Consider the following 20,021-nt stretch of genomic DNA (forward strand, 5'->3'; position numbering starts at 1 on the left):
TATTGTTAACAAAAATTCTTATTAAGACGACGGTTTAAATTAAAGGTACGACGTATAAAATGAATAAATACGACGTTAAATTTTATTGTATGATTTAAAGATAACGTCGTAGAACTATACGAGAATGACGTCGATATATTTATATTTTCCGTCGTTGTACATTAATTTAATACGGCGATATTTTGTATTTTAAAGCCGTGGATTTATTTGTAATTATACGGCGTCTTGTATGAAAACCTCGTCGTGTTATTTTATGAGTAAAAACGGCGGTTTTTATTGAAATCGTCGTCTTTACTTTCTACGTCGGTCGATTCATAACTTCTGCCGTTCTTTGTTGGCATTGATTTTATACTGCGGAAATCTGTTTCAAATAGACGTCGGTTGTTTAATTAGGTACGTCGTTGTTTTTGAATAGCCATTTGAATCTCCATTTTTTAGTTGTCTAAGGTTGTATTACACGACGGTGTTTTTAGAACCGTCGTCTTTTTAAAAACCACGACGGTTTTCACTTAGACCGTCGTTGTTTTCTGGTCGTCTTTTTCACTTTTTGTAGTAGTGTGGACTGCTTGCCGGCTGCAGCATGCATATATAAATATATACATTTTGTTTGGATAAAATGTCATGCCCCGGACTTGGGTAGGTGAAAATTCCGTGCCCGCTGTGTGAGAAAATTAAAAAAAAAAACGAAATAGGGGTTTAAAATAAATTTCTCTTATAAAAATAGCTCCAAAATCTTACAACTTTACAAAAAAATAAATAAAGCTCTATCATTCTCATCTAATTCAGCCTCAACTGGTTTAGTCCTTTTCTTGTCCACTAATTCATCTGAAAAATTAAACAGGGTGATGGGTGAGCAACCACAGCTCAGTAGGGACATGAGACCTTACCACAGCAGATTGATATAACTAAATTAAGTGACATGCAATCACACAGTCAAATATCACATTAATAATGTTAATGCATGAATGCTCTTCATCTAATCCCGTTAATTCATATAACTGGACAAGCATACTTGCACGTCTCATACCATGCTTATACCATTTAGTCTCGAATGCCCATTTATATGAACTAACACCTATTTCAACCATCCCATAATTCCCCTTTTGTTAGTCATCTAGTCTAACTCACTTTCGCTAGTCCCATTTCAACCATGTACACTGTGGGATCCCTAAGACCTGATATCTGCCAAGAGTTAGACTCAACTACACAAAAGACTATTTCTATTACCTTCTTTTCCATCATTATTTTTTCAGTCCAACAACTCCAACCAATTACCATGACATGATATAATTATGCCAACATTAATTCAAATAGTTCACAATACGTAAATATCATATATCAAGAACATTATACAATATCACCCATAATATAGAGCTCACGAAATTTAATTAGATCAATCCCCGTAAAGCCCCCCAAAAAACTCATACCTTGATTCCAATGTTTTTACAACGTAAGATAACTCTACAATCCAACACCTTGAGTTCCTACAAAGTCTCTCTTGTTCTACCAACACTAAATATTTTTCCTCTTCTTTCTTCTCTCTAGCACTTTCTTGTTCTATCATGCACTACCATGTATGTCATTCAAACAATCAAACTAAATTATTCTTATTTATAGTAGTTAAAAGGCGGCAACTAGTTGATTTTAATTGGTGAATGGATATGTGGCTTAACAGATAAGACTTTTGCTCCAAGTTTCACCAGCTCATGCTTACGAAAGGATTAGTCATCATAAATAATGACACTTGTAAAGCAAAGTGAAATAGTAAATTGCAAACAATAAAACTTGGCCTAAATGATTTGCACGTCAAAAAACCAAGTAAGGAAAAACTGCCACATGTTATTTAAAAGATATACTAAACATTCAACTCTATCTAAAATCCATTCCCCTAGTCTTTTAGATTTTTACCAATAAACATTCTCATGCAAGAGGTGTTGTAAATGTAATAGGATTACTGCACCTTTAAATGCAGCCATTTAACATGCATGGGGTGAACAACATATGGATAACAAACTAAAGAAACTAAATATTATCATAAACATACAAATATATAAGTATTATTATAATAGTATTTATTGTTGTTACAGTCATAATCTCTTGGACCACAAGAGTCCAAAAGATTGTGATCACTCAATGTTGGATATTAATCCAATGGTTCAAAAAAGTTTTTTAAAAGAAGTGCAAGAGTGAGTGAACCGTTGAATTTACATCCAACGGTGAGTGACCATAAATCTCTTGGACTGTTCAATCCCGATCTCTTGGACCACAAGAGTCCAAAAGATTGTGGTCACCCACCGTTTGATATTAATCCAATAGTTCAAAAAAAAAAAATTTAAAGAGTGCAAGAGTGAGTGAACCGTTGAATTTACATCCAACGATGAGTAACTACAAATCTCTTAGACCCCTGTAGTCCAAGAGATCAGGATTGTAACAACAATATATACATACCAAGATAATTACACATATAAATATAATCAATATATATTTATATGTATTTTAAAATACGGGTCTTCAGATAAAATCACTTTCTGCAAACTAATTTGCTGATATTAGGATCACTTTCTTCAAGTTCTGATGAGTCTTTTGACTAAATAATATTAAGTATATCCTTTGTCAATGTTCACAAGAAGAACTCAAAAGCTACCAAGACAAGGACTGTGCAGAAATCCTCATCAAACATTTCTTGTGGTCCAAACCATAATTCTTTTTATACTTTTGAATTTTTAATATTAATTTCGACCTTTGATTGCTTTGCTAGAGTAAAAAAGAAGGGTTTTGTTAATCATTCACGTTTATGGTTCTGCACATTAATTAAATAAAATTAAATTGAAATTCTGAAAGGGGCACTGGACACTGAAAATGATGATGTCACATGATGAACGAGCTTTGCCTCTAAGCAAAACACGGGGCACCTCCTAATTAACCCTAATTTGTTCTAATCTAACATTCGCCGCATGGCCGGCCTAAAACACAGCCAAAAAAGGGTTTAATTAGATTTAATTAAGTTGTATTAGGACAGCACGCACATGTGTCATGTACTCATCATAGAGTCAATTGGTCATGCACTTGGTGTGCATGCACATTTTCAATGGCTGAGGAAGCCATTTTCCCCCCCCTCCCCCCCCCCTTTTTTTTTTTTTTTTAATATTTGTTTTTTTTGGGGGTAGAGTCTCTGTCTATCCACTTTATTCTAACATTTTAGGGGACATGGCCGGCTTCCTATTGAGCCCAAACTCAAAGCCTGGAGGCATTAACGTTGTTGACGTGTCTAATCATTGTTGCCCTCTAAAAGGGAACAAGGGATTCTATTGCAGTCAACCATCCCAAATATATTACGTTTCAAATTTGCTCTTTTGTTTATACTTAACTAGCTAATAAGCATCTTTTAACAAGAGGGGTTTTTTTTTTTTTTTTTGGGTGTTTACTCAGCAGAAAAATATAAATAAACAAAATCTACAACACATTTTTTTTTTCTTTGGTCATTTTCCATGTGCAATGCATGCATCCATCTCAATTTACAATATGCAAATAGCTGTATACTTTTTAAATGTGTACTTGCTTTTGGTACTTTTCTATCCATTTGGAATTGAGCATGATTGCCCAATGCAATTAACTTCTCTCCCACTCCAAACCACTTTATAGAAGAAAAAAACAAAAGACTAGTATACTCTTTTTTTTTTGGGGTTCCTTCCACTTGTAATGTAATACATGACTCCATCTCAATTTATAATATAATTTTTTTTCTAATATTATGACGAATAAATATCAACACACAACACAAAAATGACATGATACAAATATAAAAATGAGACGAACTTTCAAAATAGAGAGACAAGACACAGTAAAACATGATTGTTCATATTTCATTACAAAATATAAAACTCATTATATTCCCTTAATGTGTGAGTATAAATATTAGTAAATAATATGGGGTGAACGAAGGGAATTTAACTTAGAATCTCAAGTGTAGGGATAAATATTGAATTTAGCTAAGTATGGGTGATATTAGGAAATTAAAAATAAACGAATGAAAAGACAAAAAGGGATATTTGAATGATCACATACGTATACGTATACGTAAGTAGGTTAAAGTAGCACTCATTGGAGATAAAATTTGAGTGAACTCCATAATGATGGTTTGGACATGTTCAAGGACAATCAATAAATGTCCATTAGTTTTTCAAGAGAATGATAATACATGCTGTGACGTGGACTAGTATTTGTATACACGTTTCCAAATACTTTGTTTCTGTTGTTGAAAGTTTAAAACACAAATTATAAGTACCTAGCATCCCCGCATGCGTTGAGTTTCATTATTATTTACTTTTTGTGTATATTTTTTTGTTACAATCCATGAATTTAATAGAATTGCTCATCACTGTAGTTGGAGTACGAGGGTGACACGAGGGAGTGAGTGAATAACTCGCGGTAGTTTGGTGAAATATGTCTCTCTTAACGTATTACTTTTACTATCCTCATATACTTAAACTATAGAGGCCTTTTGTTTTATTTTATAGATATACACATAATAATGTAATTTTGGGTGTAACTAAAACCTCTCATTCCTGTCAACGGGTTTAATCCGGTGAAAAATGACTTTAACTTGCGGATCAGTGGTCTCAGGTTCGAACTCCCATAACACCTTGGTAGTGTGTGTGTGTGTGAGAGAGAGAGAGAGACCCAACTTTCCCTCAAAGTTTAGACTATCGCTTGTATTCCAGAAGAAAAAAAAAAAAAAAGGTCTCATCCCTTAATTATCTAGTACCATCATAATTAGTCACCTTGAATTTTCACGTATGAATTTTAAAATATTAATTATTTAAAAGATTAAATACCTTGTTAATTGATAGTTAAATTATGATTTTGAAGAAAAAAAACGAGAAAAATATTTGCGGAACTTGACTCTAAAACTTATGCCAACCTTGTCTTACCTCTTGCTACATGAGCTAAGCTTAAGATACAATTTTCAAAAAACTATACATTAAATAAATAGAGAGTTTAAAATTTGAAGTTAACTTTGAGATACTAAATAGGGTTAAGCATGATAGTGACACTCACGAGTCACGACCCTCATCGAGTGTTCTTGTTACCCAACATACAAACCTTAATCTTATAGGAAATGAAACAGATGAGCAACATTGATGTGGCATACATCGATTTGGCAACAATGACACTTGTGACTGTAAATAGCAATTTCGAAGTATTATGACCGATCAAGTGTGATATGTTATTTTTGTCTGATATGTTATATTGGTAAATTGTCAATTAAGACTACATATTGATTTTCGAGCAAAAGCAACATAAACTTATGTATGTGGTGATGGTTTCTTACATTGTCCATATTGAACATACGTTCAAGTAACTTCATTAATTATTGATATTGATAGTCTCACAATAATTTAACGTGTCAAATAGTCTCACATGCTATTAATAAGTACCATTGATTAAGTAGTGTCATGTCTAAATGCGTGATGCTGATTCATGATAGTGTCCAAATGTGTTATATGGCTAGTTAAGATTGAACATTGCCATTATATATATGTACATACAGGAACGTTCAAACCCTAACTGATTAGTAAGTTAATAAGGTACTAATTAACCACTCTTTTGGGGCCATTTTATAACTTGATCTTATAAACGCACTCCTGCAAAAACAAAAACAAAAAAGGAAATCAAATTGAGAATTGTTTAGCCATTTAATTGTCACGACGATTAGTGCTTATGAAAAATATTGTTTTCGTTTATTTAACACAATGAGTACTTTATAATTTGGTTGATTATTGCGTGAGTGACCTTAAAAATGAATGATTCTTATCATAAACGCAAATTGCGAGATTAACTCACTAATTGGTTGGTGTTTAGACCCTTTGGCCAAAGGTCAATTTTGAAGTGGACAAAATTAAGGCTTTGAAACTTGAAGTCAACAATAAGTTCTAGGTCGACCATCATAATCTTACTGAGTTCACATTGATGATAGCTCACCAATGGTAATCTCTATAGGCATATTACTGCGTTCACATTTATAATATCCCACTTGTTCTAATAACTTTGTATTCTCATATGGAGAAGAAGAAAAAAAAACACAAAGAAAAGGTTAAAATAAAATGAAACAAGAACAAAATTTAAAAACTTTAAAGAAATATCCATCCAACATCCCAACCCATCCATACTATGACTCGATGGGCCAACCTAGAAATGTAAGAAATGTTTGAGTTAGCAAACCTAGGGCCAAAAAAGAAACCTCCCCAAAAGTAAAGTCCTGTGCTTATATGATTATATATCTTAATTGTTGGCTTATCTTTATCAATCTTGTGCTTAAACTTATCTGTAACGCACTTGTATTAGTAAAAACAAAGGGCAATTGTGAATAGTGTCACCACTTCCCAAACGTATATGACAAAAAAAACACAAACGGGTTTAGTCCAATAGAAAAGGATTTTGACTTGTAAACCAGTAGTTTCATGGCACATTAACAATGCTTGTGAGAAAACTCTCTCCCTCTTTCTAACTTAAGAAGGAAAAAAAAACTAGAAAAAGTTATTAAAAAAAAGAAGACATTTAGATAGGGATAAGGGGTGGTTACACCATCAGCCCTTTTTATCTTTTGGGATCAATTGGTATTGTTTTTTGTGGTCACTACCCTCTCACTAACAGATCTCAACACCCTTGGTTTTGAATTTGGGAAAAATTAAGAAAACAGTGGCCCCAAAAACTTAGTATATTATTATAATTAATATTAATTAATTTAATTTAAAAAAAGCTTAAGTATTATATTATTATTAAAAAAAGAAATAAACAAAGAGGTTAGAGAGAGAGAATGTGTATGTAATTTTATAGTATTAAGTATGGCACAATTGCACATAATACAAAGGGGTGTTGCATGAAAGCCAAAGCTCATTGGCCGCTGGTGTGTAGTTCCATTACACTTGTGCGCATATATCATCGCTCTTTCGGCCGTCTTTCTCCTTCCTTCTCCCCCTCTCTCTCTCTGTCTCCATTGCTCTGATTTGCTTGTAATTGTACCGACATGGCTCCTAGCAAGTGGGGTTTCTCTGCTTCTGCTTAAAACTCAAATTCAGCTGCTGCTTTCACTTCTTTTTCAAGCACTGCAATTGGGTTCTTCTTCAGCAACCTCACTGTTAAAAGGGTCTGTTCAGAATTTTTAGCTTGACTTGGCGTTATGCTGTCTTTCTTTCTTTTCTTGCTGTTATTTAGTTTCTATGGCTGTGATTTCTGGTTTTTGCTGACGTGATTGTTGCTTCTCTTCTGGGTAATTATATTTTTTGCTTATATCTTTCACAATTCTATTTCTTTGGTTGAGCTCTTTCTACTCTTCTGCTATTGCTGATAATTTTCTGTTATCTATTCGCTTGGTTTATGTGTGTCTTGTTTTTCTTCACTCTCTCGCAATTTTCCCTTTTCCCCCCTAAATTCAGCTTGTTTTCTGCTTATACTAGCAGGAAGCTCATATGGGGTAGTTAGACATTCTTTTCTTATTTTCCTCAAAATAATTTTTGGAAAAGTTATGATCTTTCATCTTCTAATAGTTTCATTTCACGTTATCAGGGAACTTTTTAGTTGCATATGCTTATTAATTCTTTCATTTCCCATTAATTTTTTTTTCTCGCCACCCTTCATTGATGCATCTGTAAATCGAGCAGAAACTCAATAAATTGCGCTAATTAATTACATATGAACAAAAAGTATGATCTTTGGTGGATTTTAACCAAATGGATACATTTCTGTCCTTTATTTTCTTTCTTCTTTTGCTAAAGCTAGCGTAGTTGGTTTTTTCTCAACAGTAACTTTGAATTTGCAGGCATTATATGGAATATTCGGGTTCAAACTAATTAAGACTTGTTGCTGGGATCATTAAATTTGGAGGAAAGAATATGGCTATGCAGACTGTCTATTTCAAGGAACATGAAGGGATTACTAATCCCATGGGGCAGCTGTCATCAGCATTGTCAGGACCTTGGTGGAGTGCCTTCGGATCTCAACCGTCTTATGGAGAATCCTGTGGCCAGTCTAAACCTTTTACCATGGAACACCCCAGTAGTGGGGACCAACTCACTGCCACTAAACTTACAGGGCGAGGTACTGAACAAGGACTCGATAAAGGGAACACAAATCAGTTCACTATCTTTCCTGGTAATCTCCTCCTTTACTTTTGATGTATCTCTTTTTCCAAAAGATTTTTCTTTATTTAGTTGTTTGGTTAATAGCATTTACTTAGCGACTTTAAAAGGGAAAAGAAAAGATTTTCTGGCTTCCTTATCTTCATTTCAGTTTATGCCTTTGACATAAGGTTTGCATCCTTCGTCACGAAGGTATCTCTTTGTTTCCTTTTTCACCTTATACTGATCGGAAATAAGCTGGAATGTGGGGTCAGGAAAAGTTTTCGTGTAAAAAAGTTGGAGGATATAGCCCCTTTTCTGATAATTGAAGGCGATGAAGGATTAACCTTCTGTAGCCAAATTGCATGTGGAAGTAAAGGTTTAGTCATATAGTGTGAAGAGAGTTAGTGTACTTAATACGTAATAGATAGTATAGCTGGTACAATAATCTTTCTATGACATCCTCAAGGTGAATTTTGCTTCATGTGAGTTTGTTGATAAGTGGCTTAAACATCATAGATGATAACAGTACTGCTGCAAAAAAGGAACAAACTATAACTAGTTAAAAAGATTTGTGGAAAACCAGAACTGAGATAATAGGAATGGTTCTCCTTTTAGGACCACATTACAGTACTTATGCTATGACGATCAGAGCATTAGCCCTAAAGGTTTTCATCTGCTGGTGAAAATGGTTTTTCCAGTACCCTTTTTATTTGCAAATTCCTATTAGTTCTTGTTCAAGATAAGAAAGAATCTTTACGTGGTATAGTTGCAGTAATTGAAAAAACGTTTCTGTTTAGTTTAACTAGTGGACCTTGGGATGGAAAATAAGCAGTGGCCAACTGGAAATACAGTGTAACTGACTTATTGTGAAGTAAGAACAACAAAATGGGACTTAGTTGTTAAAGTAGATATAGACAAACATCACAAAAGGAACATCTTTTTCATGAAATGAATAACCGTCTTCTGTTTGAAGTTTGACTAAGCATTGACAGATGGCACAGTTGTGTGGTCATAGCACCCACATCTACTTGGTATCCAAAATTCTTCGTAACGTAAATCAAACATATTGCACATGTTATTTAGAAAGTTGGTTCTTGAAAATTTAATTTGTCATATCAAATGGTTTGAATGGTGCCACTGTATACCCTGAGTACCCATCTCTGTCCTGTAAATGTTGAAGTTGTTTTCTTCATCATGCATGGGAAATGTAAAGAAGGGCTTCTCTTCCCCAAAAGATCTGGTCTGGTTTGTTGAACTATCTAGTCCAGTGCTAATTTACAGAGGATGTAACGAATTGGACCTTCCGTTGGAATGTAATTACCAATTCTCAAAAATGCTAGGGAAAGGGTATGAAAATGATGAAATTGGTTGTACAGGGAAACAATGCGTACAAAATAAATGATAGCAAGAACCATGCTCTTTTTAAAATAGAAGTTATTAGATTGTAATCATTATTTAGTAATCAGGGAGTGGAAAATTTGAAGTACATGACACCTTTAAGGGCACCCAGGGGAGGAGAGGACTTTAGCGTTGATGACTGGTGAGGCTTATGAGCAGCCTATTTAAAGTTTGCTTGTGTTACTTTGTTTCACACGCTTCTGTTCCAAAACGCCCCCAAAAGCTGCCTTGTAGGGATTAGGTCCAAGGTAACAGCATTACTTGGGAGTATCCAACATTGGACTTGAATCAATTAGTACAAAGGTTGGGTGTTAGTTTTAGAAGCATTCTGGGGGTCATTTCCAGTACTATTGACCACAAATATAGAAAAATATCTGTAGAAGTGTGGGAAGTTAATTTGCAGTACCTCTACTGGGGTAGAAAATAAACTCTTGAAGATTCACCTGCTGAGTAGACATCCCAGTGTGTAGACATTACTTGATAAATAAATGATAATACTATTCTCTGACAATAGTATTAGAACATACTAGAATGCCTTTACTGAAAACTTTCTATTCTCCCTCACAAGCCCTTGTTAAGTAGAGGGGAAAACAAAACCTTACTGATGGATGAAATATCATCTAGTTCACATATCTTTGTTTTACAGCTTGTTCAAAATGATTTCCTTCTCCAATGAAACCCAGGTTTTCATTCTTTGATTGCACTTTTGGTTGTAGACTTAATTTGATTATCATCTTGACAGAAATATGTTTAACAAAATTTTGATACCCAAAATATGAAAATATGCACATAGAGGTTTTAATTTCTATCAAAGCTCTTTTTTGTTTTTGGAAAGGTTTTGATACCCAAAAGCTCTTTATACCCTGGGAACTTCTGTTCAATCATGGCTAACCAGCAAAGTAGTTTCTCAGTCGGGTTTAATTATTAATTTGCAGGGGATGGTCAAAAATCCCAGGCAGCAATCTCCCTGCAATCATCTCCGCAAAAATATCGTGCTCATTTTGAGCTGGGATTCAGCCAGCCTATGGTAAGCCTTTCTTTTCTTTTTTGTATTTTTTGAATTAATAACTTTTTAGGACTAGTGAATATGGTTTTGGTGACTCTTGCTTATTACTTGGTTCTTTGTTCTGGACTTGAACTGCAGATCTGTGCAAAATATCCATATATGGATCAATGTTATGGACTCTTCTCAACATATGGACCTCAAATTTCGGTGAGTCTTTTATCATTTCGCCTACCTCTTTGTATGTGGATCTACGCTATTGCAATTATGTTATTCTTGCAAAGAGATTTTCTTTTTCTTTTTTTTCTTTAACTTTAGAATATTCTATCTTTTACATAGAACTTGTTTTAGTACGAGTTTCATTCTATTAATTTCGTAGTGAAACAAGCTCATCTTTGTCTCTCCTGATACTATAGTTATGAGAACTAGAAACCATTTCTAGGATTAACTTTGAAAATCTGTCTTTGTTCCCCTGTCTGTAAACGAGCATGAGAATTAGCACGTCTCTGCTTGTCTTTGATATTTTACTCTGATTAAAAATTAAGCAATGTCAAGACAAGCAGAGAATTCATTTCTTAAGGAAAATAATAAGAAACCTTATATAGAAGCGAAAGAGAAATTCCACCTAAATATTAGCAAAGAAAAGAGCCAATTGAAGCCACATTATCAGTCAGTAACTGTTCATACATCTGAAAGTGCGGTTTCAAATGTCATCAGGGAAATATAAGGTTATGCAGGTTTTGTATATATGAGTTTTACTCTTCAAAGGATCTTTGTTGTTGCTTGGCTGTTGCTCTACATTTTTCATGATATGTTCTTAAGTTTGGCAAATTTACTAATGCACATACTCATCCATTTGCAATGGATTAGGGGCGCATTATGCTGCCGCTGAACTTGACTGCCGATGAAGGACCAATCTATGTAAATGCTAAGCAATACCATGGGATCATCCGACGCCGACAATCCCGTGCCAAGGCAGTCATGGAGAACAGAGCAGCTGCACTTCGTAAGGTATGATCTCTCAAAATTTCATTATCTGAAAGGGCGAAACATCAATATAATGTGATTGCTATAAAGGTATTCCAAAAGTTGATTACTGTCACTGGATGGAAAATCTGAATGTGTTACATGAAATATGAAGTGACAAGTTTGGGCCACCTAGATTCTTGGCTTCTCGTTGACAGATAAAACAACATAATTTAGCTACTTATGGAATTCTAGGATTGATAGTCATCCATCCACCCAATTGTTTGGCCTATTGGATATGGGTGGATGTCTTTATTCATTTGGTTTTTCAATTCAAGATCTTTTTGGTTTTCAAGGGAGTTTTAAAATTTGACCAGCTTTAATATTTTATAAAATAGGTATAAGTAAAATGACAACTTTACCAAATTTCCAATAGGATATATGATTCAAAACCAAATTGCACATCTGAGGAAAAGATTTTTCTCTTTTATTTAATGACCTATGATCTTTCTTCTTTATACAGCCATATATGCATGAGTCACGCCATCTTCATGCAATGCGTCGACCAAGGGGATGTGGTGGTCGTTTTCTGAACACAAAAACTATCAACAATGGGAAAAACAGAACTGAAGGGACGCAAGTTGGTGATGGACAGCTGTTTAGGCACTCTGGTTCTCATAGTTCTGAACTCCTGCAATCTGAAAGTGGAACCTTAAACTCCTCAAAGGAAACGAATGGCAGCAGTTCAAACATATCAGGGTCAGAGGTGACCAGCGTGTACTCTAGGAGAGATCTTGATCGTTTTTCCATCAATCATCTCCGTCCCTCTGTGCACTCTCTGTCAGACGTGATGGATAGTGTGCGTGGTATGGTCATTCCGACCAAATGGGTTGCAGCAGGAGATAACTGCTGCAACCTCAAAGTTTGATAGCAAGGGAAAAGGTGGGGTTGGTGCAAACTTGTTGCGCTAGCCCCATCTATTCCACAACCAGATGGAGAAGCTTTGTTGCAGTTTCTGTTATGGTTATTGCAACAGCTTTTGGTTCTAGGATTGCCCGCCCCCATCTGGTTGCTATCAAAGGCAACTCATTCTTGGCTCATGTACGGATAGGTTCTCCTGCCATTCCATGCAATCATCCTGCTCGCTCGGGTGGCTAGCGAAAACCTTGAAGCTACATAAAATTAATCCAGTAGACTATGTATGAATATAAATATATTATATGTATGGCTCTCTTCCCATAAGTCTGAATAAGAACTTGAGAGTCTGGTATGCATTTGTGATCTAAACAAAACAGGCTAAATTGTTGTGTAATTCTCTATTATCTAGTATCTGGATTTTTGACCTCCTGGGTTGGTGTAATGTATAACTTAATGTTGTGTTGTTTGTACGTTTGGAAGAATAATGTATTATATCTTAAGAACAGTGGATGTCCTCTTTATTATTATTATTATTATTTTCTCTTTCTGCCAGTTGACTTTCAAGGGAGGAAACACTTCATCATTTTGTAAGACAGCATTTTTGCCTCATTGATTGAAAAACAGCACCTTTCAATGACCTTTAAAAAATATAATATACTAGATTTGCCATCTTTTAAAATAAAAAGTTTAAAAGTGAAATGGCGAATGCCATGCATCCTCAAACATCCTCAAACGAATTAGTCAAATGGTAAATGTCATGCATGATTTTGCCCAATAATAGCACATAATCTCGATATGAACAACTTTTGAATGATATTTTGTTTCAATGAGGAGTTTTGAAATCTCCATCTATTACTTAAGTCCTTAACCAACAATTTAGCTCAGTGAAAAAAAGTCTTGACTTATAGATTTATGTTTGAATTCTCATGACACTTTTGAAGTGTATGCGAGAAATTTTCCTAATTTGTAGTTTAAACTATCGTTTGTATTCAAAAACGAAAAATTCTAAACCATCTGAGAAAAGGAAAAAAAAAAAAACCAAACAAAACAAAATATAGATTAAATTATCAAATGAAAATCCAAAAAGCGGAGCAAACCTTATCCATGCCAATAGGCTGCTTCTTAGTCAAATGCAAAGCCCCTTCCCTGTCTTCTACTTGAAGACCTTCCCCAACCGAAAGCCAACTTTTCAATCCCACCATTTCCTCTCACAATGCTAGCTTCCTCTCTATCCATGGCTTCTACAAGTACTTCTTGTTCTTCTTCACTCTGCAACAAAATCTCCAACTTCTCAATCCCCCACTCGCCCACCCCAATCCCAAGCCACTTCCCGCCACATATTAAACCCCCTAAACCCCTCAAGCTCAAAGCCCATTTCCCCACCTTCTCTCGCCTCTCTTCTCTCACCCAATTTCGCCGCCCTTTGGCGACCTTCGACGGTTTCGAAGTCGAAGAAGACAGTGAAAGTGAAGAACAACAAAAGCCAGAAGCAGAACCCATTGAAAAGGAAGAAGAACAAGAACAAAGAGAGGAAGAGCCAAAGGTAGCGTCTTACAATGACGCTGGGAGGCTCTATGTGGGGAATTTGCCTTATTCTTTGACTTCAACCCAACTGGCTGAGGTGTTTGGTGAGGCAGGAACTGTGGTTTTCTCAGAGGTTTGAGCTTTTCTTCTTTGTGTTTCCATTGTTTGCTTTAATGGGTTTGTAGAATTTTTGATGATTTTGTTTGTGGGTTTTTGTTGAATTTTGTTGCAGATTATTTATGACAGAGTCACAGATAGGAGCAGGGGATTTGGGTTTGTTACAATGTCAACTCTGGAGGAAGCTCAACATGCCATTCGGATGTTTGATGGCTCTGTAAGAATCAAGGAAATTTGGTTGTGTTAGTTGATTTTTGAATGCAATATCTTTTTTTTGGGGGGGTTTCATGTATTTATTAATTTATTTGTTGGTGATGATAGCAAGTAGGAGGAAGAAATGTGAAGGTGAACTTCCCAGAAGTGCCAAAAGGAGGGGAAAGGGAAATATTGGGACCCAAGAGCATAAGGAGTGGGTTCAAGGTGTACATAGATAGCCCTCATAAGATTTATGCTGGAAACCTTGGCTGGGGCCTGACTTCACAGGGTCTCAAAGATGCCTTTGAAGGGCAGCCAGGGCTGTTGGGTGCCAAGGTCATATATGAGAGGGGCTCTGGAAGATCCAGAGGTTTTGGGTTTGTCACTTTTGAAACTAATGAGGCTGCAGTAGCTGCTGTTGCTGCCATGAATGAAGTGGTAAGAAAATTTTGTTAACCCCTCATTTGGTACGCGGTATAGGAAGGAATTGACTGGCTTATGTTGTCAGACTCTGAATATGAACCATTGATCGAGTTGATTCTTGCCCACATGTGTGGCTCACACTCAAATGGCAGCATAAGCATTTGTCTGACAACATAAGTAGGTCTAATGCGATCTATTACGGGGTACCAAATGAGTAATGGCAATTGATCCCTGTGATTGATATTGTGGTTCCATAATAATCCGTTTGTTTGTGTGCGGAATTGAAAAATAGGAGGTTGATGGGCGGCCTTTGCGATTAAATATGGCTGCAGAAAGAGCTAGGACTGTTTCTGTTTCCTCCTCGCCAGCGTCAGAATCAACTGCACAAGACACAGACAGCAGTGAAGTGGTTTCTCCTCCAGCATCAGAAACAACAACTGCAGAAAACACAGACAGCAGCGAGTTGGTGTCTCCCCCAGCATCAGAAACAAAGACAGAAGATGCTGGCAGCAGTGAATTGATTTCTTCTAGCGTTAGCGTCTGAATTCCGGGGTTATTATTGAAGAGGAGTGGGTGCTTGAATGTGGTTTATTCTTGCTCCAATATCCTGTTCCTTTTCCACAGCTGTGTGCATATTGCCAAGTTGGTATGAGGCAAATTCGAGAGTTAAAATGGTTTTCTTTTTTGTTTGGTAAGAGCAAGAGTTATACGGTTGTAGAGCAAATGTGCATGCAGTTAACGTAGGCACAAGGAGGTTGCCTAGTACGAGTTTTGTGCCACAAAAACTGATGTTTGAGGCAGTGGCTATATGTCCTGGAACAATGGCAGAATCCAGCTCTTAATCGGCCCTGTATTTTTACTTTCATTCAATTAGCATTGATACGCTTGTCGTATACTGATAATGAATTATAATTAATAATGTAATTTCTTTTACATTATATATAAAAGAGAGGAAAATATTTGAAATTGATATTTTTGCTACGTGAAAAATAAGTCACCTTCCATTTTCAGTTCATGTCCACGACCTGCCAGTGTTTGTTTTTTGTTTTTTGGTCCGCTGGGATTTCTTTCTTTTTTTCAGTCTTTTTAAAAGTTCAATTTGTTAACCATGGAAGTGCATCAATGTTTTTAACTAATTTTATTTGCAAGAATGTTAGAACCTGGTAGAGCTTTTTGAAAGCGACGACAATGAGTTTACTAATACAGCCTGAGAATAAATAATTTGATCTCTAAAACATATTTGATAAATCCTCAACTCAATAATAAAATGAATCCTCTATTTTCATAACTGGAGGTCGCTGGCAAATAAAATACAGAATGGTTTTATCACTGAGGGTCATGAAAGAGGAACTGAATAACCTGCGGCGGGAAGGAATTTGGTTTTATCACTGAGGGTCATGACCAGCAAGTAGAGAATCTGCTGCAGAATCCAAGTCCTGAGGAAAGAAAACCCTGCACAACAGTAAGACGTTAGGAAGCAAACCTCATACCTTACAATGACCCGTGAATAAAGCACCACAGTGACAGACTCTACTGGCAAATATGGGATGGAACTACCGGTCTGATCATGCTCAGGTTGCACTGACAAAACTCATAAAATCTGCCATACAATGTGAATTGGTGTTCCAGCAGAGTGAGCAACGAGTTTACTCCATGAGGTCCACTACACATCTAAAGAAGATGCAGACAGTCCAAAAAGTTCAAGAAAAATTACCGGCAAGTGTTGTGGTATAGTGTCCTGCTCAGCTGACCTATTTCACTGATTCCTTTGCAACCAGCTACCACCTCTAGAACTTGCCTGAAAACAACAACCATGTTGAATTAAGAAGCAGATACATAATTTAGAAGCTTAAAACAAAAACCACTTGAAAGGAACATGCCAAGAGACACCTGTTGACATCGAATTTGAAATCACCAAGGTCAAACTACATGTCAAGTTACGAAAGAGAAGACAGAAGATCCAGAATGCAATATTGAGGCAAACAAGAATGTAAAATATTCACATTTCCCAACAGTCAGGTTGTCCCAACAAAGATAAATACATGGGTAGTCCATTATAAAACACTTCCATCTGACAAATATAATTTCCCTACTAGACACATCACACACCTTCAGTTCTTATATAACACCTTGTGACATAAGATTATTAGATATCTTATTGTAAAAACTATGCAGTACTGGGACTTCTTACAGGAGCAGTATATGATTTCTAATTAGGTGAAATTACTTTTCACTGAACAGTATAACAGTTCAACTCATGCTGTAAGAGTTTTCTGCATACACATTACAGGTTCATTATTCTTCTTTTTTTTCACATAAGGAAATAAAAGAAAATAAAAAGTTCATGGTATGGTGGTAGAAAAACATTTCCACTTACCGAACCAAACACGGTTCATTGCGGTCTTTAACAATGCACTCTTGATCGTACTTCTCTTTCTTCTTAGAAGGCCAAGTGGACTTTACAAATTTAATCCCGGCACTTGTGTTCTTGATTCCACAATATGGAGAATCAGTCTCAATCATCATCCTCTCAATAGGAATGCTCCTCACAACATCAAGATTCTCAGCTGTCTTCAGAGAGCAACCATTTACACCTGTTTGGTACAAAAAGGTATTCATGAGCCCCATCTAAATCAACATAAAATGTTCATTATGCAACAGAAGGTGTTGTTTAACTATGGAGGAGAAATCAGTATATAGGACACTGACTTTCCTGATCCTACTAAAAAAGTAAATGTTCAAATCAAAATCCCCTCTATACAAAAACATTAACTTTCTGCTCAACCCCAATATCACTCCTTTTGGTAAATCAATCTAGACTAGCAGCATGTCTTTTTACATTATTAAGGGGATTTAAGACATCCATCATCTGTTCTTGCATCTACCCCCAGTTTGGCCTACATTGGGGTCATCTTGATCTCTCATAAAACCCCAAAGTTGTTTCATCCTTTCGTCTAATTTATTTCTCCCTCTTTTGGAGAATCGGGGTCGACTAACAAATGCAGAAACTGAACAATCAAAAGCCATGCCTAACCATCAACTTTTATGAAATCCTCTAGGCATAGTACATCTTATTTTCTTTTCCTTTTTTCCATATTTAACCTGAATAAATCATATTCAAAGAAATTCAGTTTAAAACAATGTTAGAGAACGAACTAGACATCGTAAACTTAAACAGGGATAGACAGATTAATATTTTAAGATATGCTATTTTAATAACATTTTCACCTATATACATGTTGCTGATGGAAAGAAGTTTATCACGATCTTCTGCACTACCAGTAAATGAATGGGCCACCCCTGCGCTGAATCTGTGAAATAGCAGAGGAAATGTAACAAGTTCATGCACAAAGCACAGGCACTGCTTCCCCCGTCAACTCATTTTTTCAGTTTTATTCTGCTTTCCCCGTCAACCAGAACTAGGGAATTTGAGGGTGGGTGAAAATTTAAAAAGAGAAAAGAAAGAAAATAAATAGGGATAACTTAAAAAGCACATTTTGATTATAGAATTATGGTGCTCACAGCATTCTCACCTGCTCCTATTTCTCTCCACAATTTCACAAAAATCTGGAGCAGCTGCACGCATATGCAGAAACATGGGCAGCTTCATGGCATGTGCTAATTCAAACTGCTTCTCAAAATACCTAGATTTTGCAATACAGAAAAATGATGGGAACGACAGAATGTATCATTTGATCGAAAGAAAAGTAATAGGGAACAAGCAGAAAATGGAGAAAAAGAAAATCTTTCAGAAACCACATACTTCTTTTGAATCTCTGCTGGGCAAAACTGAAGCCTATCATAGTCCAATCCACATTCACCAATTGCAACCACCTTACAAACACAAGGGAGAACAAATTAAGCAGCATAAAATATATTACTTCCTGATATCAATATCTGAACAGACCACTCTTTTTAAGAACCTGATAGTGCATGCCTTATTTTCTTCATGATAAAGAGAATGGGCCGTTGGGTATGGGACATACCTTTCCTTTCTCTATTCCCTCTTTGGCCAATGACAAAAGCGCCTGAAAATGCTTATCTGGATCCCCGCTCTCTTCGAATTCCTAAACAGAATACACAATACACAATAAGCCTAATTCACTCACAAGCATCTATAATCCAAACCCAAAATCAAACAAATGTACATTTCAACTATTTCCACACAATTATGATATAAAAAAGAGCAAACCTTGCATCTAGTTGGGTGCACACCAACTGTACAAAAAAGCCTTGCTGCAAAAAACCAGAGGAAACCCCACATTTGTTGCTCAAAAGATACATTTTTGAAACTTGACAATGATATTTATATACAACAATATAGTAATCGCAACAAAACGGAGCAAGTGAAAAAAAACCATCGGTTTCTGCAATTGTTAGAGCTTCCTTTGATTCCTCAAGTGATCCACCAGTGACCTACATTATCCATAAGCCTAATTCTAATTTCAGAGCGCATTAAACCATAATAATTAGCTAACTATTATATGCTCAAAAAGAGAATAAAAGAAGAAAGAGAGAAAGAGAATTACGATGATGCGGTCGACGCCGGCAGTCCAAGCCCTGCTCAAAACAGTAGCTATATCCGAGACGTGGCACTGCTTCCCATTGTAGATTCCTTTGAACATGCCATCTGATTTCGTTTTAAATTCAGTTCCGATACTCGAATTTAAGAAGCCAAAATGGTATGAGAAGTGTTTGATGAAATGCCTCACCTGTGAAGTTGACGGCTATATCTGTATTTGGTGTCACCAAAACCGCAGAGAGAGAGAGAGAGAGAGAGAGAGAGAGAGAGAGAGTTGTTAACTGCGTGTGCGAATGAATGAATGAATGAAGGTATTGATGTAGAAAGAAAGGATTTTGGAAGAGCTACTTGCCTATCATGCGGACTGTCGCCATAGCCAAGCTGATAGCGAGAGGGAAAGGAAAGACCTGCTGATATTACTAAAATCTCGTTTTGCTATTGGTTTGTGACGGGAAAGCTCCGGTTTGGTCTGGTTTATAGCCCAAATTCTGAACAGAAATCGGTCATAATTATAAACTCATACAATTGGGTCCGTTTAGGCCCATTTCGGGTCAGGGTTTCAACAATCGAGGTTTGAATATGTTCAAGTTCAATATTATCATACGGTTGGATTGACCCTCAACATAGTGCCTCATTATATAAACTTTTTTATTTAGTTTGATGCTTTAGTTCCCAAGTCTGGTGTTTGGAGTTGGGGGATCTAGGGTTAGAGGGTGAAGTAGGCTTATGTTGTTTTCGAGATATGGTAAATAATTCGGTCACTATAATTTTAGCTTCCATATATGTAAAAGTGGCCTCCACTCATGTCGGCGAGACTCATTTTTATTTAAAAAAT

General features: G+C 36.0%; 3 protein-coding genes across 4 annotated transcripts; 2 read left to right on the top strand and 1 right to left on the bottom strand.

The window, feature by feature from the left end:
* Positions 6,860-12,938, top strand: LOC18770097 (nuclear transcription factor Y subunit A-10). The gene is made up of 6 exons (XM_007202941.2): positions 6,860-7,147; positions 7,820-8,151; positions 10,454-10,545; positions 10,663-10,731; positions 11,392-11,532; positions 12,011-12,938. The coding sequence occupies exons 2-6, from the start codon at positions 7,893-7,895 to the stop codon at positions 12,413-12,415; spliced, it is 966 nt and encodes a 321-aa protein (XP_007203003.2). The 5' UTR covers positions 6,860-7,147; positions 7,820-7,892; the 3' UTR covers positions 12,416-12,938.
* On the top strand, positions 13,252-15,635 carry LOC18770036 (33 kDa ribonucleoprotein, chloroplastic). Its single transcript, XM_007202041.2, has 4 exons — positions 13,252-14,062; positions 14,162-14,263; positions 14,368-14,679; positions 14,957-15,635. The coding sequence occupies exons 1-4, from the start codon at positions 13,619-13,621 to the stop codon at positions 15,206-15,208; spliced, it is 1,110 nt and encodes a 369-aa protein (XP_007202103.2). The 5' UTR covers positions 13,252-13,618; the 3' UTR covers positions 15,209-15,635.
* Positions 15,835-19,719, bottom strand: LOC18769187 (putative deoxyribonuclease TATDN1). 2 transcript variants are annotated; one of them, XM_020568444.1, is made up of 13 exons: positions 19,539-19,719; positions 19,377-19,397; positions 19,194-19,294; positions 19,023-19,080; positions 18,857-18,900; positions 18,651-18,731; positions 18,428-18,498; positions 18,198-18,308; positions 17,893-17,975; positions 17,042-17,258; positions 16,379-16,462; positions 16,222-16,264; positions 15,835-16,116 (listed from the first exon to the last, which is right to left on the bottom strand). In XM_020568444.1, the coding sequence occupies exons 1-13, from the start codon at positions 19,558-19,560 to the stop codon at positions 16,060-16,062; spliced, it is 993 nt and encodes a 330-aa protein (XP_020424033.1). In that variant the 5' UTR covers positions 19,561-19,719; the 3' UTR covers positions 15,835-16,059. The 2 variants fall into 2 exon arrangements, with proteins under 2 accessions (XP_020424033.1, XP_007202247.1); XM_007202185.2 differs by lacking the exon at positions 16,222-16,264 and having other exon boundaries at positions 19,539-19,709.

This window comes from Prunus persica, chromosome G7 (assembly GCF_000346465.2).
Source record: "Prunus persica cultivar Lovell chromosome G7, Prunus_persica_NCBIv2, whole genome shotgun sequence".
In the NCBI taxonomy this organism is placed as follows: domain Eukaryota; kingdom Viridiplantae; phylum Streptophyta; class Magnoliopsida; order Rosales; family Rosaceae; genus Prunus; species Prunus persica.

Bases quoted from the DNA above. Each gene is read 5' to 3' on its own strand.
- LOC18770097 (XM_007202941.2), top strand. From the start codon at position 7,893: ATGGCTATGCAGACTGTCTATTTCAAGGAACATGAAGGGATTACTAAT. The intron at 8,152-10,453 runs GTAATCTCCTCC...ATTAATTTGCAG, and splicing joins TCAGTTCACTATCTTTCCTG to GGGATGGTCAAAAATCCCAG. The intron at 10,546-10,662 runs GTAAGCCTTTCT...CTTGAACTGCAG, and splicing joins TGGGATTCAGCCAGCCTATG to ATCTGTGCAAAATATCCATA.
- LOC18770036 (XM_007202041.2), top strand. From the start codon at position 13,619: ATGCTAGCTTCCTCTCTATCCATGGCTTCTACAAGTACTTCTTGTTCT. The intron at 14,063-14,161 runs GTTTGAGCTTTT...ATTTTGTTGCAG, and splicing joins GAACTGTGGTTTTCTCAGAG to ATTATTTATGACAGAGTCAC. The intron at 14,680-14,956 runs GTAAGAAAATTT...ATTGAAAAATAG, and splicing joins TTGCTGCCATGAATGAAGTG to GAGGTTGATGGGCGGCCTTT.
- LOC18769187 (XM_020568444.1), bottom strand. From the start codon at position 19,560: ATGGCGACAGTCCGCATGATAG. The intron at 19,081-19,193 runs GTAATTCTCTTT...TGGATAATGTAG, and splicing joins CCGGCGTCGACCGCATCATC to GTCACTGGTGGATCACTTGA. The intron at 17,259-17,892 runs GTGAAAATGTTA...TGTACCAAACAG, and splicing joins CATCAGCAACATGTATATAG to GTGTAAATGGTTGCTCTCTG.